The sequence below is a fragment of the Larus michahellis genome, unplaced genomic scaffold (genome assembly GCF_964199755.1).
Source record: "Larus michahellis unplaced genomic scaffold, bLarMic1.1 SCAFFOLD_537, whole genome shotgun sequence".
NCBI lineage: Eukaryota > Metazoa > Chordata > Aves > Charadriiformes > Laridae > Larus > Larus michahellis.
In genome coordinates this window covers 1-23,000 of record NW_027435997.1, presented here as the reverse complement: position 1 = coordinate 23,000, position 23,000 = coordinate 1, and the positions used below count along the sequence as shown (strand labels likewise).

At 54.0% G+C, this 23,000-nt stretch overlaps 1 protein-coding gene across 2 annotated transcripts; it reads right to left on the bottom strand.

Moving 5' to 3' along the window:
* Positions 1-2,077: 2,077 nt before the first annotated feature.
* ZBTB7A (zinc finger and BTB domain containing 7A) lies at positions 2,078-23,000 on the bottom strand. Of its 2 annotated transcripts, none has more exons than XM_074571472.1 (3): positions 22,626-23,000; positions 8,617-9,824; positions 2,078-2,929 (listed from the first exon to the last, which is right to left on the bottom strand). In XM_074571472.1, the coding sequence occupies exons 2-3, from the start codon at positions 9,807-9,809 to the stop codon at positions 2,455-2,457; spliced, it is 1,668 nt and encodes a 555-aa protein (XP_074427573.1). In that variant the 5' UTR covers positions 9,810-9,824; positions 22,626-23,000; the 3' UTR covers positions 2,078-2,454. The 2 variants fall into 2 exon arrangements, with proteins under 2 accessions (XP_074427573.1, XP_074427572.1); XM_074571471.1 differs by lacking the exon at positions 22,626-23,000 and adding an exon at positions 19,844-21,006.

Sequence of the window (23,000 nt, the reverse complement as noted above, 5' to 3'; positions counted from 1 at the left end):
CGGGGGGGGACACGACGACACACACACAGACGTCTGGCTTAGCACTGGCTAGAAAACATTGAAAAATAAACCAAAATTAAGAAAAAATAATAATAATAATAATAATAATAATAATAATAATAATAATAATAATAATAATAATAATAATAATAAAGGGTGCGGGGAGAAATGAACAACACACAAACCCAAAAGCTCACGATTCCTGCCTAAAATTCAAGCTTCCATGTTTTTTTTTTTTTTTTTTTGTATTTTTGTTTTAATTTGGTGAATTGCGAGGCCTCTGGCGGGGGTTTTTTGGGGGGCGGGGGGGGGGGGCTGGTGCCAGGGGATGTCACAGAACCTAATTAGCATCTTCCTCCCATCCACACCCTGCGGCTTTTCTCACGCCAGGAAATAGAACTTGGATTCCGCCTATTTTTTTTTTTTCTTTTTTTTTTTTTTTTAAATATATATATATATATACACATTTTTTTTTCTTACAAAAATAAATTTAGGATTTTTTTTTTTTAATAATATCTTTTTTTTTTTTTCCGTATAAGTTGGTTTCGACTTGTAAACATGGTTTTGCTTTTTTTTTTCCTTTTTTTTTTTTTTAAATTAAGATAAAGTGATCTCAAAGTACCCGTTCCATCGCAAAGTGCTAAGACTTCTTTGTTTGTTTTTTTTTATTTTTTTTTTTATATATCATGATTTTTTTTTTTATTCTTTTTTATTGCTTTTTTTTTTTCTGCATTAAATAAAACATCCATCTCTCCCCCCCGCCCCCGCCACCACTCAGCCCCCCCCGCCCCCCCCGCCCCCCCCCCCCCCAGCACACACTCCCCCTCTCACTCCCTCTCCAAAATACATTCGGCCAAACCTGCTCTTGCTTCGAAAGTAAAAACGAAAACGCTAAAAGGAAAAAAAAAAAAAAAAATTAAAAAAAAAAACAACAAAAAAAAGGAAAAGAATCTAAAAAGTGCTTTCAAAATAAAAAGGGCTTAAAATCTCTTTTTTTTTTTTTTTTTTTTTTTTTTTTCATTTAAAAATGTGCATTTAGAAAACAGGTGACCAGCTGAAAGGTGCCTTTTCTTACCATCCTCTGCTAACCCCGAGGGTTATATACCCGCCTTAGAGCCATACAGCATCTCCAGAGATAGATATATATATATATATATATTTTTGGGGAATGGGGGCCGGGGGGGGGGGTGTCAGGGACCACCACAGCTCGGGCCCCCCCCCCCGCCTCCCCCCGCCAGCCCAAAGGCCTCCTGCCCCTTTAAGGGAGACCTCAAATAACCTTTTTTAAAAGGAATTTGCCATTTTTAGGCGCTTTCGGGGCGGGCGGGAACGCTGCTGCGCTGGCCCAGTGCCCAAAATGTACTGGGGGGGGGTGGGGGGGTGGGGGGTGGGTGGGGGGGGAGGTTTGGCAACCCCCTCCCCCAGCCCCAAATTCTGCTCAGGCAGCGGGTGTCCCCAGCCAGGGTGACCCCAGCACTGGGTGTCCCCAACCAGGGATGTCCCCAGTCCTGAGTGTCCCCAATCCTGGGGGTCCTCAGTCCTGGTAACCCCAAGCAGGGGTGACCCCAGCCCTGGGGTGTCCCCAAGCAGGGGTGACACCAGTTCCAGGTGTCCCCAATCCTGGGTGTCCCCAGTCCTGGGTAACCACAGCACTGGGTGTCCCCAACCAGGGGTGTCCCCAGTCCTGGGTGTCCCCAATCCTGGGTGTCCCCAATCCTGGGTGTCCCCAGTTCCAGGTGTCACCAGTCCTGAGTGTCCCCAAACAGGGGTGTCCCCAGCCCTGGCTGCCCGACACCCGCTGCCAGCAGCAAACCCTGCAGAATCCTTGTTGTCCACTCACACAATTAGGCAATTTTTAGGCAATTTTCGGCAATTTCCTACCCTGAGCCGCTGCCGGCGGCTCCTCCCTCTGGCCAATTCGGCTTCACGCTGGGGCTGGTGGCAGGACCCCCCCACCCCGCACCCCAAAACCCGACCTCCGAGGCACCGTGTACCGCCCGCCCTGACAGAGCCCTTCCGCTCCTACCACTTTTCTTTTCTATTTTTGCTTTTTTTTGTCTTTTTTTTTTTCCTTAAATAGATCTCTCTCTCTGAAATAGGTTTTGTTTTGTTTTGTTTTGTTTTTTTTAACGTGTGTTTGGACACAAAATAAAGCTTTGGATTTACATGGAAGCTCTTTTCCATGTGACAGAGCCACTTTCCATCCCCGCCCCGCGCTTCCTAGCATCTGCCTTTCCAAGAAAAGGTCCTTGGCTACCGAGGGATCCTCGGGGGAGCCCTGCTTACGATGGGAAGATTGGAAACATAATATATATATATATTTTTTTCCGTTTTTTTTTTTTAAAAAAGGGAGAGAAACATCTTTAAAGAGAAAAATCGGAGGAAAAGTACTAACTAGATTTTGTGACACTTTGTTGGTGGTTTGTTTTGTTGGTTTTTTTTTTTTTTTTTGGTTTAGGAGAGTCCTTGCGTGTTACCCTCAGACGACCCTCCTGCTACATTCAATCCTGATGCTTCATTATTTGAATTATCCTCAAAGTGCTGCTGCTCCTCGTCGTCCCTCTCCTTCTTGATTCTCCCCACCGGCTTGATGTCCTCTGATTCTTGACTCTCCCCACCGGCTTGATAACTTCCGTCTTCGGGGTTCCCCGTAGGGGTGGTAGGCAAACCCCCGGCATCTCTCACCCGGGGTTTACGGCCCCTCCTGGATGGAATACCGTTGCATCCATCTTTTTTAAGGTGCCTGTGCAAGTGGTCGGAGCGGACGAAAGTCTTGAAGCAGCTGTCGCACTGGTAGGGCCGCAGGCCGGTGTGGACGCGCATGTGGTTCTTCAAGTCGTAGTTGTGAGCGAAAGCGGCGCCGCATTGCTGGCACAAGTACGGCTTCTCCCCCGTGTGTTTCCGCATGTGAACCTTCAGCTTGTCCTGCCTGCGCGGGAGAGAAAGGACAGGGAGGGGGAGGCAGGTCAGCCTGGGGGTCTGCCTTCTTCCCTTGTGCCCAGTATGGGGTAAGCGTCACCCAGTATGGGCTGAGCATCACCGGTACGGGGCTGAGCATCGCCCAATACAGGACCAAGCCTTGTCTGGTACGGGGCTGAGCACCACCTGGTACAGGTCTGAGCATCACCCAGTACAAGGCTGAGCATCGCCTGGTACCCCGGAACGGGGTGAGCATCGCCTGGTACAGGGCTGAGCATCACCCAGGATGGGTCTGAGCACTGGTACGGGGCGAGCATCACCCAGTATGGGTCTGAGCATCACCCAGTACAGGGCTGAGCACTGGTACAGGGCGAGCATCACCCAGTATGGGTCTGAGCATCACCCAGTACAGGGCTGAGCACTGGTACAGGGCGAGCATCACCCAGTATTGGTCTGAGCATCACCCAGTACAGGGCTGAGCACTGGTACAGGGCGAGCATCACCCAGTACAGGGCTGAGCATCACCCAGTACAGGGCTGAGCACTGGTACAGGGCGAGCATCACCCAGTACAGGGCTGAGCATCACCCAGTACAGGGCTGAGCACTGGTACAGGGCGAGCATCACCCAGTATGGGTCTGAGCATCACCCAGTACAGGGCTGAGCACTGGTACAGGGCGAGCATCACCCAGTACAGGGCTGAGCATCACCCAGTACAGGGCTGAGCACTGGTACAGGGCGAGCATCACCCAGTATGGGTCTGAGCATCACCCAGTACGGGTCTGAGCATCACCCAGTACAGGGCTGAGCACTGGTACAGGGCGAGCATCACCCAGTATGGGTCTGAGCATCACCCAGTACAGGGCTGAGCACTGGTACAGGGCGAGCATCACCCAGTACAGGGCTGAGCACTGGTACAGGGCGAGCATCACCCAGTATGGGTCTGAGCATCACCCAGTACAGGGCTGAGCACTGGTACAGGGCAAGCATCATGTGGTACGGGTCTGAGCATCACTGGGTATGGGGCAAACATCACCCAGTATGGGGCTGAGCATTGGTACGGGGCCAAGCATCGCCCAGTATGGAGCTGAGCATCAGCCTGTACAGGGCGAGCATCGCCTGGCACGGGTCTGCGCATCACCCAGTACGGGGCTGAGCATTGGTACAGGGCTGAGCACTGGTATGGGGCGGGCATCACCCAGTATGGGTCTGAGCATCACCTGGTGTGGGTCTGAGCATCACCGGGTACAGGGCAAACACCGCCCAGTATGGGGCTGAGCATCGGTATACAGGCCCAAGCATCGCCCAGTACGGGGCTGAGCATCACCCGGCACAGGGTTGAGTGCTGGTACAGGGCCGAGTGCCGGTACAGGGCCAAGCACCACCCGGTATAGGGCTGAGCATCACCCAGTACGGTGCTGAGCATCAATACGGGGCTGAGCATTGCCCTGTATGGGTCTGAGCACCACCCAGTATGGATCTAAGCATCAGTATGGGGCCAAGCAACACCCAGTACAAGGCTGAGTATCGGCTGGTATGGGGTCAAGCATTGCCCTGTATGGGTCTGAGCACTGGTACGGGGCTGAGCATCGCCCGGTACAAGGCCGAGCACCACCCAGTAGAGGGCTGAGTGTGGGTATGGGGCTGAGCAGTGCCTGGCACAGGATGAAGCATTGCCCAGTATGGGGCTGAGCATCAGTATGGGGCTGAACATCGCCTGGTACAGAGCTGAATACCACCCGGTATGGGACCAAGCATCAGTACAGGGTTGCGCATCACCTGGTACGAGGCTCAAATATCACCTGATATGGGTTTGAGCGTTGGTACAGAGACAAACATCACCCAGTACAGGGCTCAGCATCAGTATGGGGTCGAGCACCGCCTGGTAGAAGTCTAAGTATTGCCTGGTTTGGGGCTGAGCATCAGCCAGCAGATGGCTGAGCATCAGTACAGGGTCCCAGTACACGGCTGAGCATTGGTATGGGACTGAGCATTGCCCAGTACAAGACTGAGTAACCTCTGGTACAGGGTTTTGCACCACCCAGTATGGGGCTGACACTGGTATAGGGCCGAGCACTGCCTTGTACAAGGCTCCGCATCGCCCAGTAAGGGGCTGAGCATCGCCTGGTATGGGGTTGAGCATCTCCTGGTACAAGGCTGCTCAGACCCATGCCAGGTGATGCTCATCAGTACAGGACCAAGGATCACCCAGTATGGGGCTGAGCACTGGTACGGGACCAAGCATCACCTCATATAGGTCTGAGCACCGGTATGGGACCAAGCTTTGCCCAGTACGGGTCTGAGCATCGCTACGGGACCAAGCACTGCCTAGTATGGGGTTGAGCATTGGTATGGGACTGAGCATTGCCTAGTATGGGGCTGAGCACTGGTATGGGACACCCAGTATGGGGCTGAGCACTGGTACGGGACCAAGCATCACACAAGTATGGGGGCTGAGCATCACTACTGGACTGAGCATCGCCCAGTATGGGGCAAAGCATCACCTGGTATGGGGCTGAGCACTGGTACGGGACCAAGCATCACCCGGTAGGGGGCTGAGCACTGGTACGGGACCAAGCATTGCCCAGTACGGGGCAAAGCATCACCCGGTATGGGGCTGAGCATCACCCAGTATGGGGCTGAGCACCGGTACTGGACCAAGCATCACCCAGTATGGGGCTGAGCACTGGTACTGGACCAAGCATCACCCAGTATGGGGCTGAGCACTGGTACGGGGCTGAGCACCACCCAGTATGGGGCTAGGCATCGCCCAGTATGGGGTTGAGCATCGCCTGGTACAAGGTCGAGCATCGCCCAGTTCGGGGCCGGCTGGCTCCTGGCAGGGCCTGGGCTGCTGCAGCCGCAGCTTGCCGGAGCCAGGGGAGGGCATTGCAGCAGCCGGGCCGGTGGCCAGCACAGCCACGTGAGCCACAGCGGCTCGCTTCTTCCTGGAGGAAAAAAACCAGGCACGAAGCGCGTGGCGGGCAGCAAGGAGCAGGATCCCTGCCCGGGCGGAGGGCAAGGGGACCCCTCGCCAAGCAGATCCAGCCCCATCCCTCTCCGCTCTCCCCTAGGGAAAAGGCAGCCCCCGGCCCCGCATGCCCGTGGCAGCGCAGCCAGCGCTGCCTTCACCCAGCGGGGAAATCCTGCCAGCACGAGGGCCCAAAACATCCCAAACCTTAAGGGTTCAAAACACCAAGGACGTCCCTGCCTCTCATTTGAATGCAGCTCGAAAAAGGGCCGGGAAGGTGGGCCTTGCTTAAAACAAGGCGGTACGCACCAGCACACGAAACCAGCTTTTTAAAAATACATTTTTATCATTTATAAAATTTTATAAATGCTTATAATTTTTATAAAACCACTCTGCCTTTCTATCAGAAGGTTATTAGAATGCCATTGCCGCTCCTCCCCCCGCGAACACAGAGGAACCAGGAAGCACAAGGGAGCAAAAATCGGTGTAAACCGCCGGGCTGCGGTCCCCGCCTGGCGAGGGGGTGGCAGGGAAACACCCCATGCAAAGCCATCCCGACTCATCCTGCTGCCCTCACCCCAAAAGCTCCTTTGAGAGCAGGGATTGCTTCTCCCCGAGCAGGCTGCCCGTGCCCAGGCTGCCCCAGCCTACCGCAATATTTTTAATGGCACCGGGAAGAGATCCGTTTTCAAGCAATGCACCATCACCCGCTGGGATGAGGACGGAGACCATGGTGAAGGAACACAAAAGAATAATAAAATCAGCAGGGAAAATAAGGATGCTGGAGTGCTCGGTCAGGTTTGCGCCCATTTTTACATCGGGAGCCTCTGAGATAAGGCTTCAAGCACAGCCCAGGTGCTGGGGGAGACAGAATAAAACAACTCGTTGACACCAAACACAACCCGGAGCAAACGAGCCCCGGGCCGGCAGCTTGAGTTTATGATGCTCTGCAGTACCCCACAGTGGGCCGTGCTGGGGAGCCGCGGCCATGGGCAGAGGGAGCTGGAAACCAGCTGGGATTTTGGGCAGCAGCCTCAAGGGAGATTTTCCAGGACCAGTGTGAACGCTGTGGGTCAGAGCAGGAGCAGCAGCCGGACGCTGTGGAGTGAGACATGAGATGGGGCACAGGGCTGTGGGCAGCGAGGCCGATGGCAGCTCCCTGTCCCTGCCTGGGCTTCTCTGGGATGCATTTGGCTGGAAAATAGCACGGCCCCGGCATATTATGAAACAGCCTTGTTTATAGGGGCTGGGAGAGAGCTTCCATCCTGTTCTCTGCAGTGCCAGGCCCTTCTGGGAGCCCGCAGGGAGCAGGTCCCCATCCGAACCCCATGGGAGGGGAGAGAAATCAAAAAGCAATGAGGTGGCACCGCCCCACCGACATCCTCCTCCCCCGAAAAGCCCCCATACACCTTCCCCCATCTCTCCCCCCGGCCGCCATCCCCAGTGCCGATGGCTGCCGGGCACCCCGTGGCGTTTCCGCATCCAGATGCGAGATGAGGACCTTGGACCGCTCAGGTGCAGCAGGCGGATTCTGCGCACGGGTGTGAGCAGCACCCAGGGCCCCCCCCCGCCCCCGGCACCGGGCAGGGAGGTGCCACGTCACAGGGCCCGGCGCGCAGGGCTGGGTGCTGGGGGAGCGGCGGAGGGCTGGCATCTTGCCCCCGCCATTATCTGCATTCCTCAGCTATCCGACATGGGGCTGGGTGCGGTGAGGGGGCCGGTGGAGCCATGGGGCAGGACACGGCCCTCCTGCCCACCTCCTGCTTCGCCCCGGAGCCACCTGCCATGTCTAATGACCGCCCACAGCAGGGAGCAGCCCCATGGATTCTGCCCCCCACCAAGGAAGAGGCTCTTGGGAAGCGAAGCAGGCAGCACTGGTGAAACTGGGAATATTTCAGCAGGCAGAGAGCAGGCAGGGCAGGCAGCTGGCTCCTCTGCCAGGCAGCCCACGCTGTCCCTCGGCAGGGCTGGGGGGGGACCGGGCTGGGACCCCCGCCCCAGCTCGGCAATCACAGCCACAGAGACCAGAGAGAGGAGGCGGCGCTGCAACGCGTGGACTCGAGTGAACCGGAGGAATCCAAACAATATCCCCTTTCTTCAGCGTTCCCGTGGCGGAGGGAAGGAGCGGAGGAACCCTGATTAGAAACAGTGCCAAGGCGAACGCCCCTGGGGAGCTGAACCAAGGCACCAGGGTTTGTGTGGCATTCGGGGCAGCCATGGCTCAGCCCGTCATGGTTCGCCGAGAGAGGACACGAGCGGTGCCGTGTCCAGCCTCTTCCCAACCCAACTACCAGCCACCAGCCCTTCGGTCACCCCACGGCGCCATTTCTAAATGAGTCTCCAACTCTCGCCTCAACCCCGAGCTCCTCAGCCACAATGGAAATACCAAGGACTGCAGCTCCGCTTCATCAACCACGTTATTTAGCCTCCGCAGAAGCCCGTGTCTGGCCAGGTTTCCAGCAGAGCTCAGCAATTCAGGACGTCGGGATGGTGTGGCACTGGATAGCAAGACAGGCTCCTTGAGATAACTCAAGAGTCAGACCCCCCAGAATTGCTCGTCTCTCTGGAAAACTCTGGCCTTCGTATCCAACTCGCCTGTTCAGATGGAAAACAGTCGAGCAGGCAAGATAAAATTGCACGAGCCCAGCCCCGCGCTGACCCCTGGGGAAAGCCAAGAGCCGGTTTTGCATGACAGCCCCCTCTCCTCTAGCGTCCGCCCGCCCCTTACCTGGTGAATCGGACTTTGCAGATGTTGCACTCATAGGGCTTCTCCCCGGTGTGGGTGCGGATGTGGCGCGGCAGCTTGCCAGCCCCCTGGATCACCTTCTCGCAGATGGGGCACTTTTGGAATGCTTTTGCCCTGATCTTCTTCTCCACCTTCTGGGACCAGGACGGATAGACATCGCCCTCGTTCGAACTGCCGAAATATTTCAAGTAATAATCCATGACCCCATCGTCATCCTTTCGGTCGTCCTCCCCGAGCTGCTGTCTCCCCACGGAATTGATCATTTGCTGCAGCAGGGCGCTGGCGGCCAAGCCATCCACCTCCCTCGCATCATCCTCCGTCTCCGCTCCACCAGCAATGAAGCTGGGGGAGTCGCCGGCTTCCTGCTGGTCCAGAGGCCCCCCTGGGGTCCCCTCCTCTTCTCCCGGTGTGGGCAGGCCACGGCTGCTGTAATGTCCGTTCTGAGAAGGTGAAAACATGGAGCCAGGAGCCGCTGCCTCCTCCTCCTCTCTGTCCAGCCACATGGCTGGGTTGCTGTCAGGATCACAGTCATTCGCCTTTGGTCTTTCGTTTAGGGGGGCTTGCGAGTAGAAGTCTAGGCCATTGCAGTCCGGCTCCTCCTCCTCCTCTTGGCCTCGGAAGTTCAGTCTCTGAAGGTCTCTCAACTCTGGGTTGGTCCACGGAAAGCTGCCTTGGTGGCCATTGACAGGGTTGCTCTGGAAGAACTCCAGGTACTCTTTTGCTCTGAGATGGTTCCTTTGATCAATTTGATCTACTGTATCCATCTGGTCATTTTTGGCCAGAATCTTCCTGTCCAGGAGATCCGTGCAAACATCCCTTACCGCCGGGATCTCCAGCAGTGTGGCGGCGTTGAGGATGTCATTGACATTTGAAGTGCTGACAGTAAGGGTCGCGGTGTAAGCGAACTCCAGCAGAGCCGACAAGGCGTCTGCACTCACAAAGTCTATCTCATACACGTTTTGCTGGTCCACCACTAACCCTGAGGTGAAGAGCTTCTTGAAGTACTGGCTGCATGCTGCCAGGACGGAGCGGTGGGTGGGGAACTCCTGGCCTTCCACCAAGATGACCACGTCGCACAACAGCCCGTTGTTTCTCTGCTCATTCAGACTGCTGAGGATGTCGCTGCTGTGATCGGGGAACGGGATCCCTATGGGGCCGTCCACGCCACCCGCCATCTTCGATGCAAAAGGCTAGGAGAGAAGAAGGAAAGAGCAATGAGTCACGGGGGCCTTGGCCGCTCGGAGGCATCACATTGCACGGGCAAATTCCCAAGGCAGAGCAAGCACCTGTCCGCCGATGCCAGTGGGTTCTGCAGCGAGCACTAGCTACCGGGTTGTGTGCCCTCCGCACCTCTCCACATCACCCTCAAGTCTGCTGTCCTGCCCAGCACCTAAGACATGCCTCCATGAGCAGGTGAGGATGGACCCGTGCTTACCTTCACTCCGGGAAGGAGGAGGAGAAACACAGCGCAGGTGCTCTGCGAGTCTGGAAGAACAGCTGAATTAGCACGGATCCGGGCCAGAGCTAGCAAGCCTCAGCAAGGACCAGGGTTAATACAGCCAGACAGCATCTGGACCGAGCTGCCAGGCGTGCCTGGTGCTGGGCTACGACAGCATGAGACTCACCAGTGGACCCCAGTCCACCTCTGGGAATATTTCCCAATCCCTCCACTTCTACTGGAAAGGTCCCCTGCTCATTCAGCCTCACTCTGCCCAGCCGAATTCCTGATACAATCACATGATCGCGGGGAAAACCGTTCCCATCGCTCATCCCTGGGGTCCCAGGGTCTGCATCTCAGAGAGGTGCAAGCAGGGCGCTGGCAGCGAGTGTCCTTTGGAAAGGACACAAGGGCACCAACCGGTGTGTGGGAACAGGGCAGCACCAACCACCCCAGCCGGCTGCGAAGGGTGTTTTACAAACAGCCGAGCTGAAACACTCCAACCCAAGGCACCTGCCTGGGACAGGAGCCTCTGCAGTGGCCGGAGGGGAGACCGGAGTCACGAAGCACCAGCAGCAGAGCTGGCACCAGCCCCCCGCATCCCAGAAAGGCTTCAGCAGAAGCAGCAGCTCTTTCCAATGGCGAGGGTTTGTTTGGGAAAAGATAAATAAATCAGTCAGTCACTCCTGACATGCTAGCACGGCAGAAACGGATCCACTTGACTTTAAACACATCCTCCCTTCCAAGCCTGAAAAGGCCAGAGTGAACCGAGCAGCTCCGTTGGGAAGGGATCCCCCTTCACCGGGAGAGGGGCAGCGAGGCCAAAAAAGGCCGGCAAGAGCGAAACCTGCCCAGGTTCACCACACTGCCTGCCCTGAACGAGTCCCTTAACTTCCCCCAGGCCCAGCCTTTGGATGTCCAAACCGGGAATAATGTTTCCCTCCCCTCTGTCTCAAGCAGTAAACCCCTCTACTCCTCGCAGCAGAGATGCTGTCTGCCTATAAATCAATGTATTTGCCCCCCCTCCGCCCCAAACACCGGGGCCAACGCAACCCGCGGTATATCCACGCACAAATAATTTGGCTCATAAAATACCTCGGCGCAAGCGTTAAGTATCAAAGTCCCCAGTTTCCAGGTGGGGAAACTGAGGCACAGCGAGAAGCGGCCTTGCCCCACGCGATGGGGGGGGCCGGGTGAGTCAGGAGCCAGAACAGAAGTAATTACGCAGGAAGCAACTCCCAGCCCCGCGTTATAGCACAGGGAGCTAGCAACCAGGTTGCAAAACAACACTCGCTTCCCGACACATACGCACACCCCCCACCCCCATTCTGGGCTTGCTGGCAGATTTCTCAGTAGTTCTTCCTATTTTCTTATTTAAAAAAAAAAATAAATAAATCATTAATCCAAGGAAAAAAAAAAAAAAAAAAGAATTCCTGCATCTTCTTGTTTTATACACAGAAAACACAGTTCTGAATCTGTGAAACACCAAACTGAAGCAAACCCTTCAATATTAAACAATAACGTATAAGCCGGCATTAAGCTCATCCCGCGGATGGGACGGGAAGAACCAGAGGAGCAGGGCTGGATGCGCAGGGTGCCCAGTGCAAGTCCTGCCACCAAAACCAAGCACAGACGCAAGGCGGCTTCCCGAGACGCCTGGAGCAAGGACACCAACTCCAGAGCCACCTCCTGGGCTCCCGCAGCGGCAGGATTTCAACTTGAAGCCGTTATTTTGCAGGTTTTTTTTTTTTAAATAAGAGGTCCTTGCTAGGGAGGCAAAGGCCGTCTGACGGCTGAGCGCAGCCTGGGGGCCAGGAAAGCCAGCACCGCTCTGAATTCCCGCACCAGCTCCAGGTGTGACCTTGGGCAAGGTCATCACATCCCTGCATCTGCAGGGGGTCCGAGGGACCCCCCCGGGCCCCCGAGTGGCTGGGCTACAGCAGGGGAGGCTCAGCAATTGCTTGTCCCGTTGCCACCAGTGCGGCCCCAGAGCTTCCCCAAACCCCCCAATCTGAGCCATATCGCTCCCCAGAAAAGGGGGTCCGATACCTCTGCCTGACCCCCAACACCTCCTCGCCCTGAAAATGACATTAGAACCTTCCCCCCGCTCCTTTTTCCTTGAGATGAGATGCTTTACAAAGCGTCCCCCCTTCTCTAAAGAGAATTTGAGCTGCGTGAAGCATTCTGAAGCTTCAGGCAATCGTTTTCTGGGAAGCCAAGCTCCCTCACCCACACAGCCGGGCTTTGTCGGCTGCAGAGCCCGGCTGTGGGGACCGAGGGGGCCTGGGGGAGTGAGTCGGGCCATGCAGGCAAGGTCACCCCCCCCTCCCCGGTCAGGGGGCCGGGACAATCAGCCGGACAGTGTGGGAACGGCTGCAGGGTCATGAGACCGCCGAGGGCTGGCATGGAAAGTTGTACAACTTCGCGACTCATTCTCCTCGCACAACACGCCCTTTGTGTCCCTCATCTGCGGTGGCCGAGAACATCGAGGGGCAAACGGGCTGCCTCCAGCCCCCCAGGAATGGCCACGGCCAGAGACCACCAGGCTCCTTCCTTGAGTGCGGCTGCCCAGCCCTTTAAAAATCACACCCTGTTCCCTTCTCAGGGGGCTGAGCAGCCGCAGCGTTAACGCCTGCGCAGGGCTGGGTGGCTCAGGGGATTAGTAACGAGAGATGGAGCCTTCCACCTTCCCAGGTTCATTAAAAACACCCCAGCAGGAGCAGGCTCAGGGCACAACGCTGTGCCGGTGGGTCGGGTGAAACCCGCTTGGAAAGATCCTGACGGCCAGGTGACAAGTGGCAAAAGCCGCTGGCACAACTGCCCAGCTAGTCCCCTCCTTGGCAAGGAAAAGGTCTGAATGGGCCACCAAGTGGGAGCTTCAACTACTGACCTAAATTACCCGGGCAGCTCTTTTCTCTCTCTGCACCCCCCGACCGCCGAAAAGGCATTATCCACTTGTTGTCCCAGACTGCGCGTCTCTGCAGGGTTGCAAAGATCCCACATTTCACCCCAAAGCGTCTGCGTTTGAGAAGTTCGGAAATCGTCCTCGCACATAACTTGTAGCAGCGGAGGAGGCACCGCCAACTTAAAATACGGTCCTTTTGAAAGAGAGAGTTTACAACAATACCAGAGCTCTCAAATTTATTTACAAACCTTATTTATAAACCTGGCGTAACAGGACGTGCATCCCTAACTACTCAGCTAACTCTGCTATCAGCGGTGCTGAGCCCGTTCCACATTTCCAAAATACCAACGCAACCAAGATTTGGCTATCCCTGGTTCTCACGTCAGCCCGCCACAAACACATCCTGATTCCAGGCAGGTAAAAATGTCATTTTTTTGCGCGAGAAGCGCCGCTGACCACGCGTGTGAGCGACAGAAGCCCTCCGCCGCCCCTTGACAGCGGCAATCTCGGCCGTTCCGCATCACACCGAGGCCGACTGCAGTTTGATGCTGCTCCTCAATGCTAAAAGGTTATTTTCTTTCCTTAAGCTCAAGTTATCAACTCGCTCCTTTCAGACCTACCAGCTGAACTGCAAAAGAGCAGAAGAGAGCGTTAACCGAAACCCCTGAGCTTGCACTTTACTCACCTCGAGTCCAGCGGGATGTCACCCAATCGCTTTCCTACAAGAGTTCTGGAATTTGACATTTACATTCAAATGAGACGACCACATTAAGATGGGATCACAACCAAAAGCGCTGACAAAACACTGCTTAATTACTAGTTTTCCACATAACCTCAGTGGGTTTGGTGTTTTGTTTTGGGTTTGTTTTTTTTTTTTCCTTTTGCTTCTTCGCATTACTTTAAAATTTAGCTGGGCGAACAGAGGAACCTGAGCAGCTTACGAGGGCTCTGAAATATGCAGGTATCAGGTGTAAGGGCTAAGTCCCATCTGCTTGGTCGGTAACAGCCAATGTTTTCAACGCGTTCTTCATCCGGAAAAAGATCCCAAATCACTTTACAAAGCCAGGGTTCTCCTCTCCCGCAGAGGTGCCGCCCACTCCAGCAGCACCGATGAGAAGCTTGAGCAACACTACGCACCCTCTCCGGGCAGAACAGGAAAATTATCATCACCTTTTCCCCCAAGCACAAGGCAAAATGGCTTTAGGGCATGGCTACAATCTGCAACGCAAAGGTTTCCTGGGAATAACCGCATTTTGGGCTACGGCACGCGGTTATTTGGCCTCCTGCGGCTCAAGGTACCCAAGGAATGGAGATGGCAAGTTGATTTCTTAAAGGCAAGGCACATACGACAGTGACAGGGCAGACTTCGCAGCAGCGCTGCTGTGTGCTAGAAAAGAATTATTAAAATAATGTTGCTATATATAAAAAAAAAACAACCAACAAGTCAGTGGTTTGCTGCCCAAGGCCCAAACATTATCCTAGCCCTCACTCACCACCGACTGGAGAAACGGGCATTTTTTCCCTATGAATAGCTCACCCCAATTATAGGTCACACAATGCAAGTCCTTGTCTCTTCACTTTATATTTAGGGAGCGATCATCCCAGTTCCCCCGTTCCTTCTTCCAGCTGCTTGGACGCATCTGCAAGCCTGGATCTCTTGAGATAAAAACGCAGCGCTCTGGCCATTTGGAGCATGAGCCATCATCTCTGCTGACACCAAGCTCTGCAACATCCCAAGGACAAGCCCAAGCAGGTCTCCCTCTGCCCAGGATCCACCCTAAACTATGCAGAGGCCTCGGGAAACACACCTAACACGCAGCAGCAGCAAGCCAAAAAGGTGGGAAGATGGTAGGCAGGAGGAAATGAAGGAGGGTGTTTTGCCTGCTTGGGAAAAGTCACTATTTCAACCACTCTACGGTGCTGTTAAAATTCAACTGCTCTCTAAAAGGAATGTGCTGTCGGCAGTTTAATGCCAAACTATCCGAATTATGCGGACCTGCAAAGCAGATGCATGTTCTTGAGAGGAAGACCCTGCACATCAACAAACTGCATTGTATGAAAAAATAAGACAAAATAAAAGCACACTGACTTATTTTTAAACAGATCTAAATTTTCGATAACGCAACGGGAAGGAATCTTTTGTGTTTAGCAGGTAATTGAGCCATCAAGGGCAAAAAAGAATGAATTCAAGCTTTATCATCTCTTAACTGGACATCACATCTGGGGTAAAACACCAGAGGACACATACGGCATGACCAAGATCATGCAGCTATTGAAGTGCAGAGATCAGAGCAGAACGAGCATCCTGCGAATATCTGTGGCGTCTCTGCGGACAATATGGCTCTGTCTTCTGCCAACGGGCACCCGCTCCAGCCCCCTACGAATCCCTGTCCGAAGGCACTGGCTCTGGGAAGCATCTTATCCCCCAGCTCTCAATGCAGGGTCTCTGTTATGGCAGCTCTAATCGCTGGATTCATGACATGAAGGCTCAGCTAAGGAACAAGACTGACCACATCAGGAGGATTCAGCCGGCTCCCGAACAGGCACCGGGCTCCTGGTCACACCACCAGCTCAAACCACCACTCCACTGGTTCTTCAAAGCGGGGCCATTGTTTTATTCTCACCCTTCCAAAGATCAGAGCTTTCTGAGCGTCAATGCCTCAAATTTAACGTGAAGTGGAAAAAGAACCGAGGTGCCACGACAATATCCAAGGAGGCAGCCCAAGCTCCTCAGGTACATCAACCACCCTTCATTTCAGTCCAACTCGATGAACTCGCACCACTATCAGTAAGCAAAACAGCCGGGGCTTTCCTTCCCGCTGCCAGGTCTGACCTGCCAGGGAAGTTTGCCTCTCCCTACTGTCTAGAAACATATGCCTGGGCAGCGTAGGAAGCTCCAGCACAGAGTCAAGCCTTGTTCTAGGACTGTTTCATACCAAGCGGCTGCCCAAGGTAAAAGGAAATCCACCCAAAAACCTGCAGATAGATCAACCACCGATCCCTCAGCATGGATCATCACCGCATCCTTCATCTTTGAAGAGCCAAAGCACTTTAGGAGCCATCTATCGACAGGGAAGAAACACCTAATACACCACAGAAACAACGATCCCTGGGGCAGGACGCACAACGATTTAGCAGCACCGAAGTTCAGGCAGGAAAGGAGAATCCCACATCCTGCTACCGCTGCCAAGGGAACGTTGGGAGGAAGAAGAGCGGGTAATTGCTCCCGCTGAAGTTTGGACAGAGTGCTGGAACTGAACGCCCCTCGGACCCTCAACGAGCATCATGGGAACTTCAATGACCACAAGTAATAAAGAACCTTGATTTTCCTTCGTATTAAAAACTAATAATAATAATAATAATCCCCTCCCACAGCAGAGCACCTTGGAGGTAGGACTGGTGCCAAGAGTTGGCTTTGCCGTGGTGCTGTCCTCACCTTGGGCGGGCCAAAAGGGGCAGATCTGCAGAGGCGGTGGAGCAAGGACAGCCCTCCCCCAGCCGCCAGCCAGCCATTTCCTCGCTCAGGAACGGCTGCATCCTGTGCTCATTCAGAGGAGCCTGCGTAGGTCTGATATATTTGGCAGAGCATCTAAATCGGGCTGGAAGAGCTGCATTGAAGAATTCGGATGAAGAAGTCCCAAGCCCACGTTATACCGGCGTTTCAGCTCAGATGTCAAACCAGGCTACGAAGGGACGACCACCAAGCCTCTCATCAAGGTGACACATCACCTAACAGCTCCTGGACAGACAGGTTTTGGGGGTAATTCAGTAATCTCCCAGCTACCTCAGGCAAACTGTGGCAGTTGATTGAAGGTATCCCCAAGAAACCAATTTAAATTTTACACCTCAACCCATCTATAATCTTTTCAGTATTCAAAACCGGCCCCCTCCCAGCCCTTCCCACTGTGTCAGCAGCAAGAAGCAGCAAAGAACTTCACCAAGACACCTCGGTGGTGTACCAGTGAGCGCTCGTGCCAAGCCAGAACCAGAGCAAGAGCAACTGGAACTGGGCTCCCGAATTCCTCTGGCAGTGCTGGGTTGCAGAGCAAGCAGCAGAAGAGATGGCGCGACCACGACGGAGCAGGGAGATAATGACTACCCAGGTGGAGCTGGGTCTCCGTGGTGCTGTTAATGAGATGCTAGAGGTCTGGGATTCCTCATCGCGCTAGAGGAAATCATCAGGGACACTGCTACGGAGCGCACCAGGAAGAAAAGGACACGTTGCGCTTCGTTTTCCAAAACGGCTTCAATTTAAGTGCTTTTCACACAATGGTCCAGAAGAGAAAGGACGTGCCAGATGCGGCTTTTTTTCTCGTTGCATGGACAGCAAAAGGACAAGTCCTGCTGAGGAAAACGCTCACGACTATCAGCTTTAACACCAAATCCAGGGTCTGACCAACCGACTGACCCCTCAGCAATCCCACTCTCCTTTCCCTCCTTGACTCCGGCATTCAGGCTCCATACCTCGATCCAAACTCCGACCTCTAGGCTCAACCACAACACAGAGAGCGTTACTACTGCTGACCGGGAAAATTAAACCAAATCCAGCAAAGGGAAAGTGCACAGGGTCCACTCTGACATGTCCCGAGTGCTTGGGGACAAGGGGGAGGCACTCTGCATCTCCCAGGACAAGGTCTATGGCTTTCACCTAAACCTAATGGCATTCACCCCCCACAGAAGAGACACAGCCCGGCTCTATATTTTTAAAGATGCTGGTAGCTAACTTCCACAATTAAGAAAACAGATGAGGGATGACCAAACGTCACGCTCTGCAATGCTGCAGATCCCTACCGATGTCTGGAACTGGGAAGAGATTTCCTTCCGGGGCACAGCACGGCCTCGCAGAGCGCACGGGGAAGTTTGGTTTCCGCTGCAGCATCGACTACTGGCAAAAACCAGAAGTCGACATAGACCCTGAGAGACGGCAGTGGTCTGCTCCCGCCTGCCACGTCACACGGCGAAGCACCGTGGCCCAGCCTCCGCCAGACCTGTTACGGCGCAACCGAAAGAGACGGCACGGCGCAGCACAGAGCCACCCGGACCTGCCACCCCTCCAAAACCACCCCGCGCCCATCACCACGTGTCCCCTTTCACCGCTGACAGCAACAACCAGGACGTACTAAAACTTCTCTTATGTTGCAAGGTTAGCTTGAACTGGTTACTCCACCCAGACCTCCTTGCCAATTTTCTCCTTTGTCATCAGAGACCGTATTTAATCCAGCAGGAATGTGCCTTGGTTCAAGCCCATGTAGTCAGAGACCCAAGGCCAGTGCGTGTCCCTCGAGCTTTGGTGCGTGCAGGTGTTTATTTTTGAGCCCCCACCACCAGCACCAATGCTCTGCCTTGAGGTTCCTCAACATGACGGTCCCGGGTCCATCACACAAGGTCTGTGTGCTGGGACCATCACCGAGCAGCCACCGGCGAACAGGAATTTCTCCGCACTGAGAAGAAATGAGCCACCATCCACCAAGAAGGCCGAGAGCCACCCAGCGACCCTCAAACCCACCTTCGCTCCAGCAAGGCTGTGTACAAATTACTCCCAGGCCTCCCTCCTCTCCTCAGCTGAGCTGCTGCAGCCTACGCAGGCAGCCCTCAGCCTGCTAGAAATGTCCGAGCACGGCGTACGGGGCCAGGAAGGCCAGCCAGCCTTGTGTTAATGGAAGCTGCTTGTTTCGCTGCTGAAACAAACTCTTCAAAAGCCAAGCCCAAGTGTGCCCACACGCCTGTTGCCGCAGCCCTCCGACGGGTTTTCTCCCACATAGCTCCGTTGTTGCCATACGGCAACAGAGCAGCTCCCTGCAAAACCACAGCAGGGTTTTCGGGAGATCCTGCAGAATACCAAACCCCTAGTTCTCCTAAATACTTTAGAAAGCCTCAGAAGTTACACGCAAAGGGGAAGAAAAAACACCACAAAACATGAAACTCTGCGTGTTTCAATCCCGGCTAAAGGAGCAGCCCTTGCCTAGGAGCTCAGTGTGTATGGAAGGGGAAGGTTTCTTTTTCAACTCAAAAATCCCGTGAGCCTGGAGGCACCGAGATCCATGCAGAAATAAGCTGCCAATATTTCAAAAAGGCAACATTCGACCCCTTCGCCAAAGGGAGCAACGGAAGACTTGTCATGAAGAGACGAAGCCACCACCAGCATTAACCCCCCGCCCGGCAAAGCAGGAGAGCTGAGCCGGGGCTGCGGGGCCACCGGCATATCCCAGACGCTCAAGGCTAGATGAAAACGAGAGCTTCAGCGGGTGGTATTTTTACACCCTCCTCCCCTTCAGTGACCAGGCATGACCACAGACCAGCAAGAGGCCAAAGCCTGCGCTCCCCACTCCAGCCAAAATCCCCTCAAAGTCACCACTGGTGTTTCCCCCGAGAAAGGCCAACAGCATCTGCCCCCTTTGCACCACCTTCCCCCTCCCACCGCAGCGTCTCTCTGTCTCCTAAACCAAGATAAACTGCTCACATCCCAAATCCCCCCATTCCTGCAGCACCCATCCATTTCCTGACCTGCTCCCTGCACAGCCAGCTCTCCAGCCCACCTCCCCCCGTGCCCCAAAATCAACCCGTCCCTCTCCCACCCCGCAGCCATGTCACAGGTTCCCCTTCGCAGCCTCCGCGTCCTCCCCATCCAACAAACCTGACTTTTCCTGCCCCGCTCCCCCTGCCTTCAGCATTCCACGGCGGAGGTCTAGCATTAATCTAATTGCCTCCCATGGCACCACGAAGACTGGTTGTCTTCTCCACACCAGGAAAAGGGGTAAAAAAAATTAAAGAATAAGACTGGAGTTTAGTGACAAAGCAGAGCGTATCGGGCAGGGCAGTGCCTTAGGTAATTCCCAGTTTGTGGATAAACAGACAGCTCGTCTCACCGTTCTCAACTCCACGCGACGTGCAAAAGCGAATCCCGAGAGCAAGCATGCCACGCGCTTCATCCCCGGCAATGCTGTCCTGCCATGAAGCTCTTTTCCTTCCCTCCTCGGCGCACGACCGGGCAGCACGGGGATGAAGGGAGGGAACGCTGAGCCGGTACCGCATGTACTCTGCCTGTTGGGGCAAGAGGCTCCGAGTAACTAGAGAGCAGCAACCTGTAGCTACAAGCCTACCTGTGACGCTTGCCCAGCTCTGCGTTGGGTAGGCACTCAAGCAAACAAAAGAGGAAAAAAAAAAAAAAAAGAAAAAGAAAAAGAAATCCACTTACTGGTTTCCAGTTTGCCGGTGGGAAATAAGTAGGTGCGTGAACCAGGAAGGAAATAGGGTGCACAACTGCAGTTTAACAGCGGGCAAGAGAGAGTTAAAATTCAGTGCTGGGATGCTTGGGAGCATCCTCTGCTACGAAAAAAAAAAAAAGCAGGGCAGCAGGGAGAGGATCTCATGCCGTTTCAGATGGGCATTACCAAACTGCAGGGGTGGAAAACAGGAGGAAAGCAGTCCCGAAGGTGCTAACCCTTCACAGGCAAAGAAACCACCCAGCAAGCGCCAGCGCCGTGTGTTTCTGCCTGGGCCCCCGCACGGCTTCGAAGAGATCGGCGAAAAGTATTTGAGGCAGTAAGGCTGTCGTCAGGGAGATCCCGCTCCTGACGGTCCAGCTGTACGCATTTTTTAAGGGGTCGGCGAAGCAACAGCATCCGAAAGCTGTGGATTGCCAGGGGATCTGTGGCTCATCTCACCGATGTGGCCTTGGCTCCCACCTGCAGCCACGGGGCAGCTCGCACCAGTTTCCAGTTTCTCGCACCTTGTCACATTAAGAGAGGACACCGAGCCCTACAGTTTCCTTCCACCTGCAGCCCCAGGGGGCCTCTGCCCGAGATCTCGCAGGAAGATTTACAAGTCCCTCAGAGAGCCGGGTCTCCGGTGGGGGAAGGATCCCCACTGCAATTCAAGGCACAGAACGACTTTTGCTCCGTTTGCACCCTGGAAGTGGCGTCCGGACCCTGCTACAGGAGCCAGCGATGACACCAGGGAGACAGGGAAATTGAAACTATGCGCGGAGGGAAGACGATACGGCCAGGGAGCGGGGCGAGAAACAATTGTCCCCGGATACTCGCAGAGGATCCTGATGCTTGTCTGACCTCGTTTGCTCCTGCTCTGACGTCCCACCGGAGCTCCTCCGAGACCGGCGGGATGCTCCAGGCACAGGTACGGGGACGGACACAGGGCTCATGCCGATCGGGAGGCAGCACCGAACACAACCACGCGCCAGTTTGGATCAAAGGGTCATGGGATTGGGTACAAACGCTTCCCTTCATCCTAGAGACCGACTGTCTTTCTCCCTTTCCCCGAGTTTTGCTCGTCAAAAGGCTTTTAATTACAGCTTGAAACCAGTCTCTTCAAATTTGAGGTTAAGGCTGGTTGAGAGCATAGTTAAGAGCAACTGTTTATTGCTTTGACTACGCAAGATAACGAGTAGGATTCTAATTGTTTGCCACAGAAGTCTTCTCTTTCAATAAACGCAGCATCCCGAGACTGGGAAAAAACCCTCAAGTGTCAGTTTTAATCAAGATTAAACCACAGTTCTCAAGCATTTAGGCTCCGTCTCAAACGCAGACCGGGAATTTCACAGCCTCCCCCTTCAATTTTTAAGTTTGACTCGATTCCGCAGAGTTAAAACCCGGCACTCGGGCAGCACTTCATCTGCCAAAGGAGATCTCGAGCAAGACAGGCAGTGCAACCAAACCATCACAGCGCCTTGATAAAAGCATAAATTTCTTCCCTGATTTGCGTCCCATGTCGACATCCAGATTCTCACGCCGAGAAAACAACTGTAATTTTCAATTCTGCTTTAAAAGTCACAAAACACAAACCAAACCCACCACGTTCACCGTGTCCAATTAATTCCACCCAGCCGCGGCTGGCCCAGCACCTCCACAAAGCAGAGCTCCTTATTAAACCCACGATACGGCTAAAGATCATCATCGGACCTGCTACCACAATGCGACGAGATGCATATATGAGTGAAAAATAAATTAAAAAAAACCAAAAAACAAAGGCCTAAGAAGAGTTGCAGATCAGCAGAAAACGAAGAACTACTTTCATTCACCACCAAATTTATTAAGAGCTCATGCCTTGCAAAACCCTCCCCTGAGTTACTAACGCAATTAAGGCTTGGTGGAAAAATCCCACCATCTCACCCATGTTTGGGTTGCGCCTCTTCACTCCCTCTTTCACCAGAACAAGCCTAAACAGGGGCCAGAATGAATATTAAACAAGAATGGCTCCTCTCTAATAAACTGCTCAGTTTCTCTCTGTCTCTCCTTCACTTTTTTTAAAGTTGTTTAAATACAACATCTCCAGCAAACCATCAGGATTAAGCCAGCCCGTCTCTTCCTGATCAGCCTCCAGAAGTGCCCACATACTGCAATTTTCAACCAGAACCAGCAGAAACGTTCAGAAATAAAACATTTCCTTAAAAAAAAATAATAATAAAAACACAACACGAAACTCCGACACTTTTTAAAACGATGGGATGACCTTTTAGCTACGCTGCGCACAACTTCAACCCTCATTAGGTTGTAAATTCTTCCCGGCAGAGACCTTCTCTACCCGTGTCTGTAACGTGCTTCTTATATAAGTTATGGTTTCGATAACCAAGACAATTAACAGTGTGGGGAACCTGGGACCAGCAGCAAACTGGGACCAGCTGCAAACTCTTACCAAGAGTCCTTGAGTCGAGAGAAACTTTTGCTGCCCAGCCTCCTGCTGCCCTGCCAGTACGAGGGTCTCCAGGAGCTGAGGAGGAGGAGGAAGAGGAGGAAGGAGCAGTCACATCGGTTCCCGGTACCGGCACGACAGGAACTGTTGTTTTCAACATAGGAACATCGGGATTTAGAAGTTCTGGTCAGAGGAAGCCCCAAGTGCCAGAGTCCCGCTCCACGCACGGGTCCAAGGGCTTTTCCCGCACAACTGAAACAACTCAGGGCACAAAGCCCTTTCCCCGGGCAGCTCGCAGCTCGCCTCCGTTTTCAGACCACGGTCACAGCAGCGATCTGCCCGTGACTTTGCCTCCTGCCATCGGCCTCACACACGCAG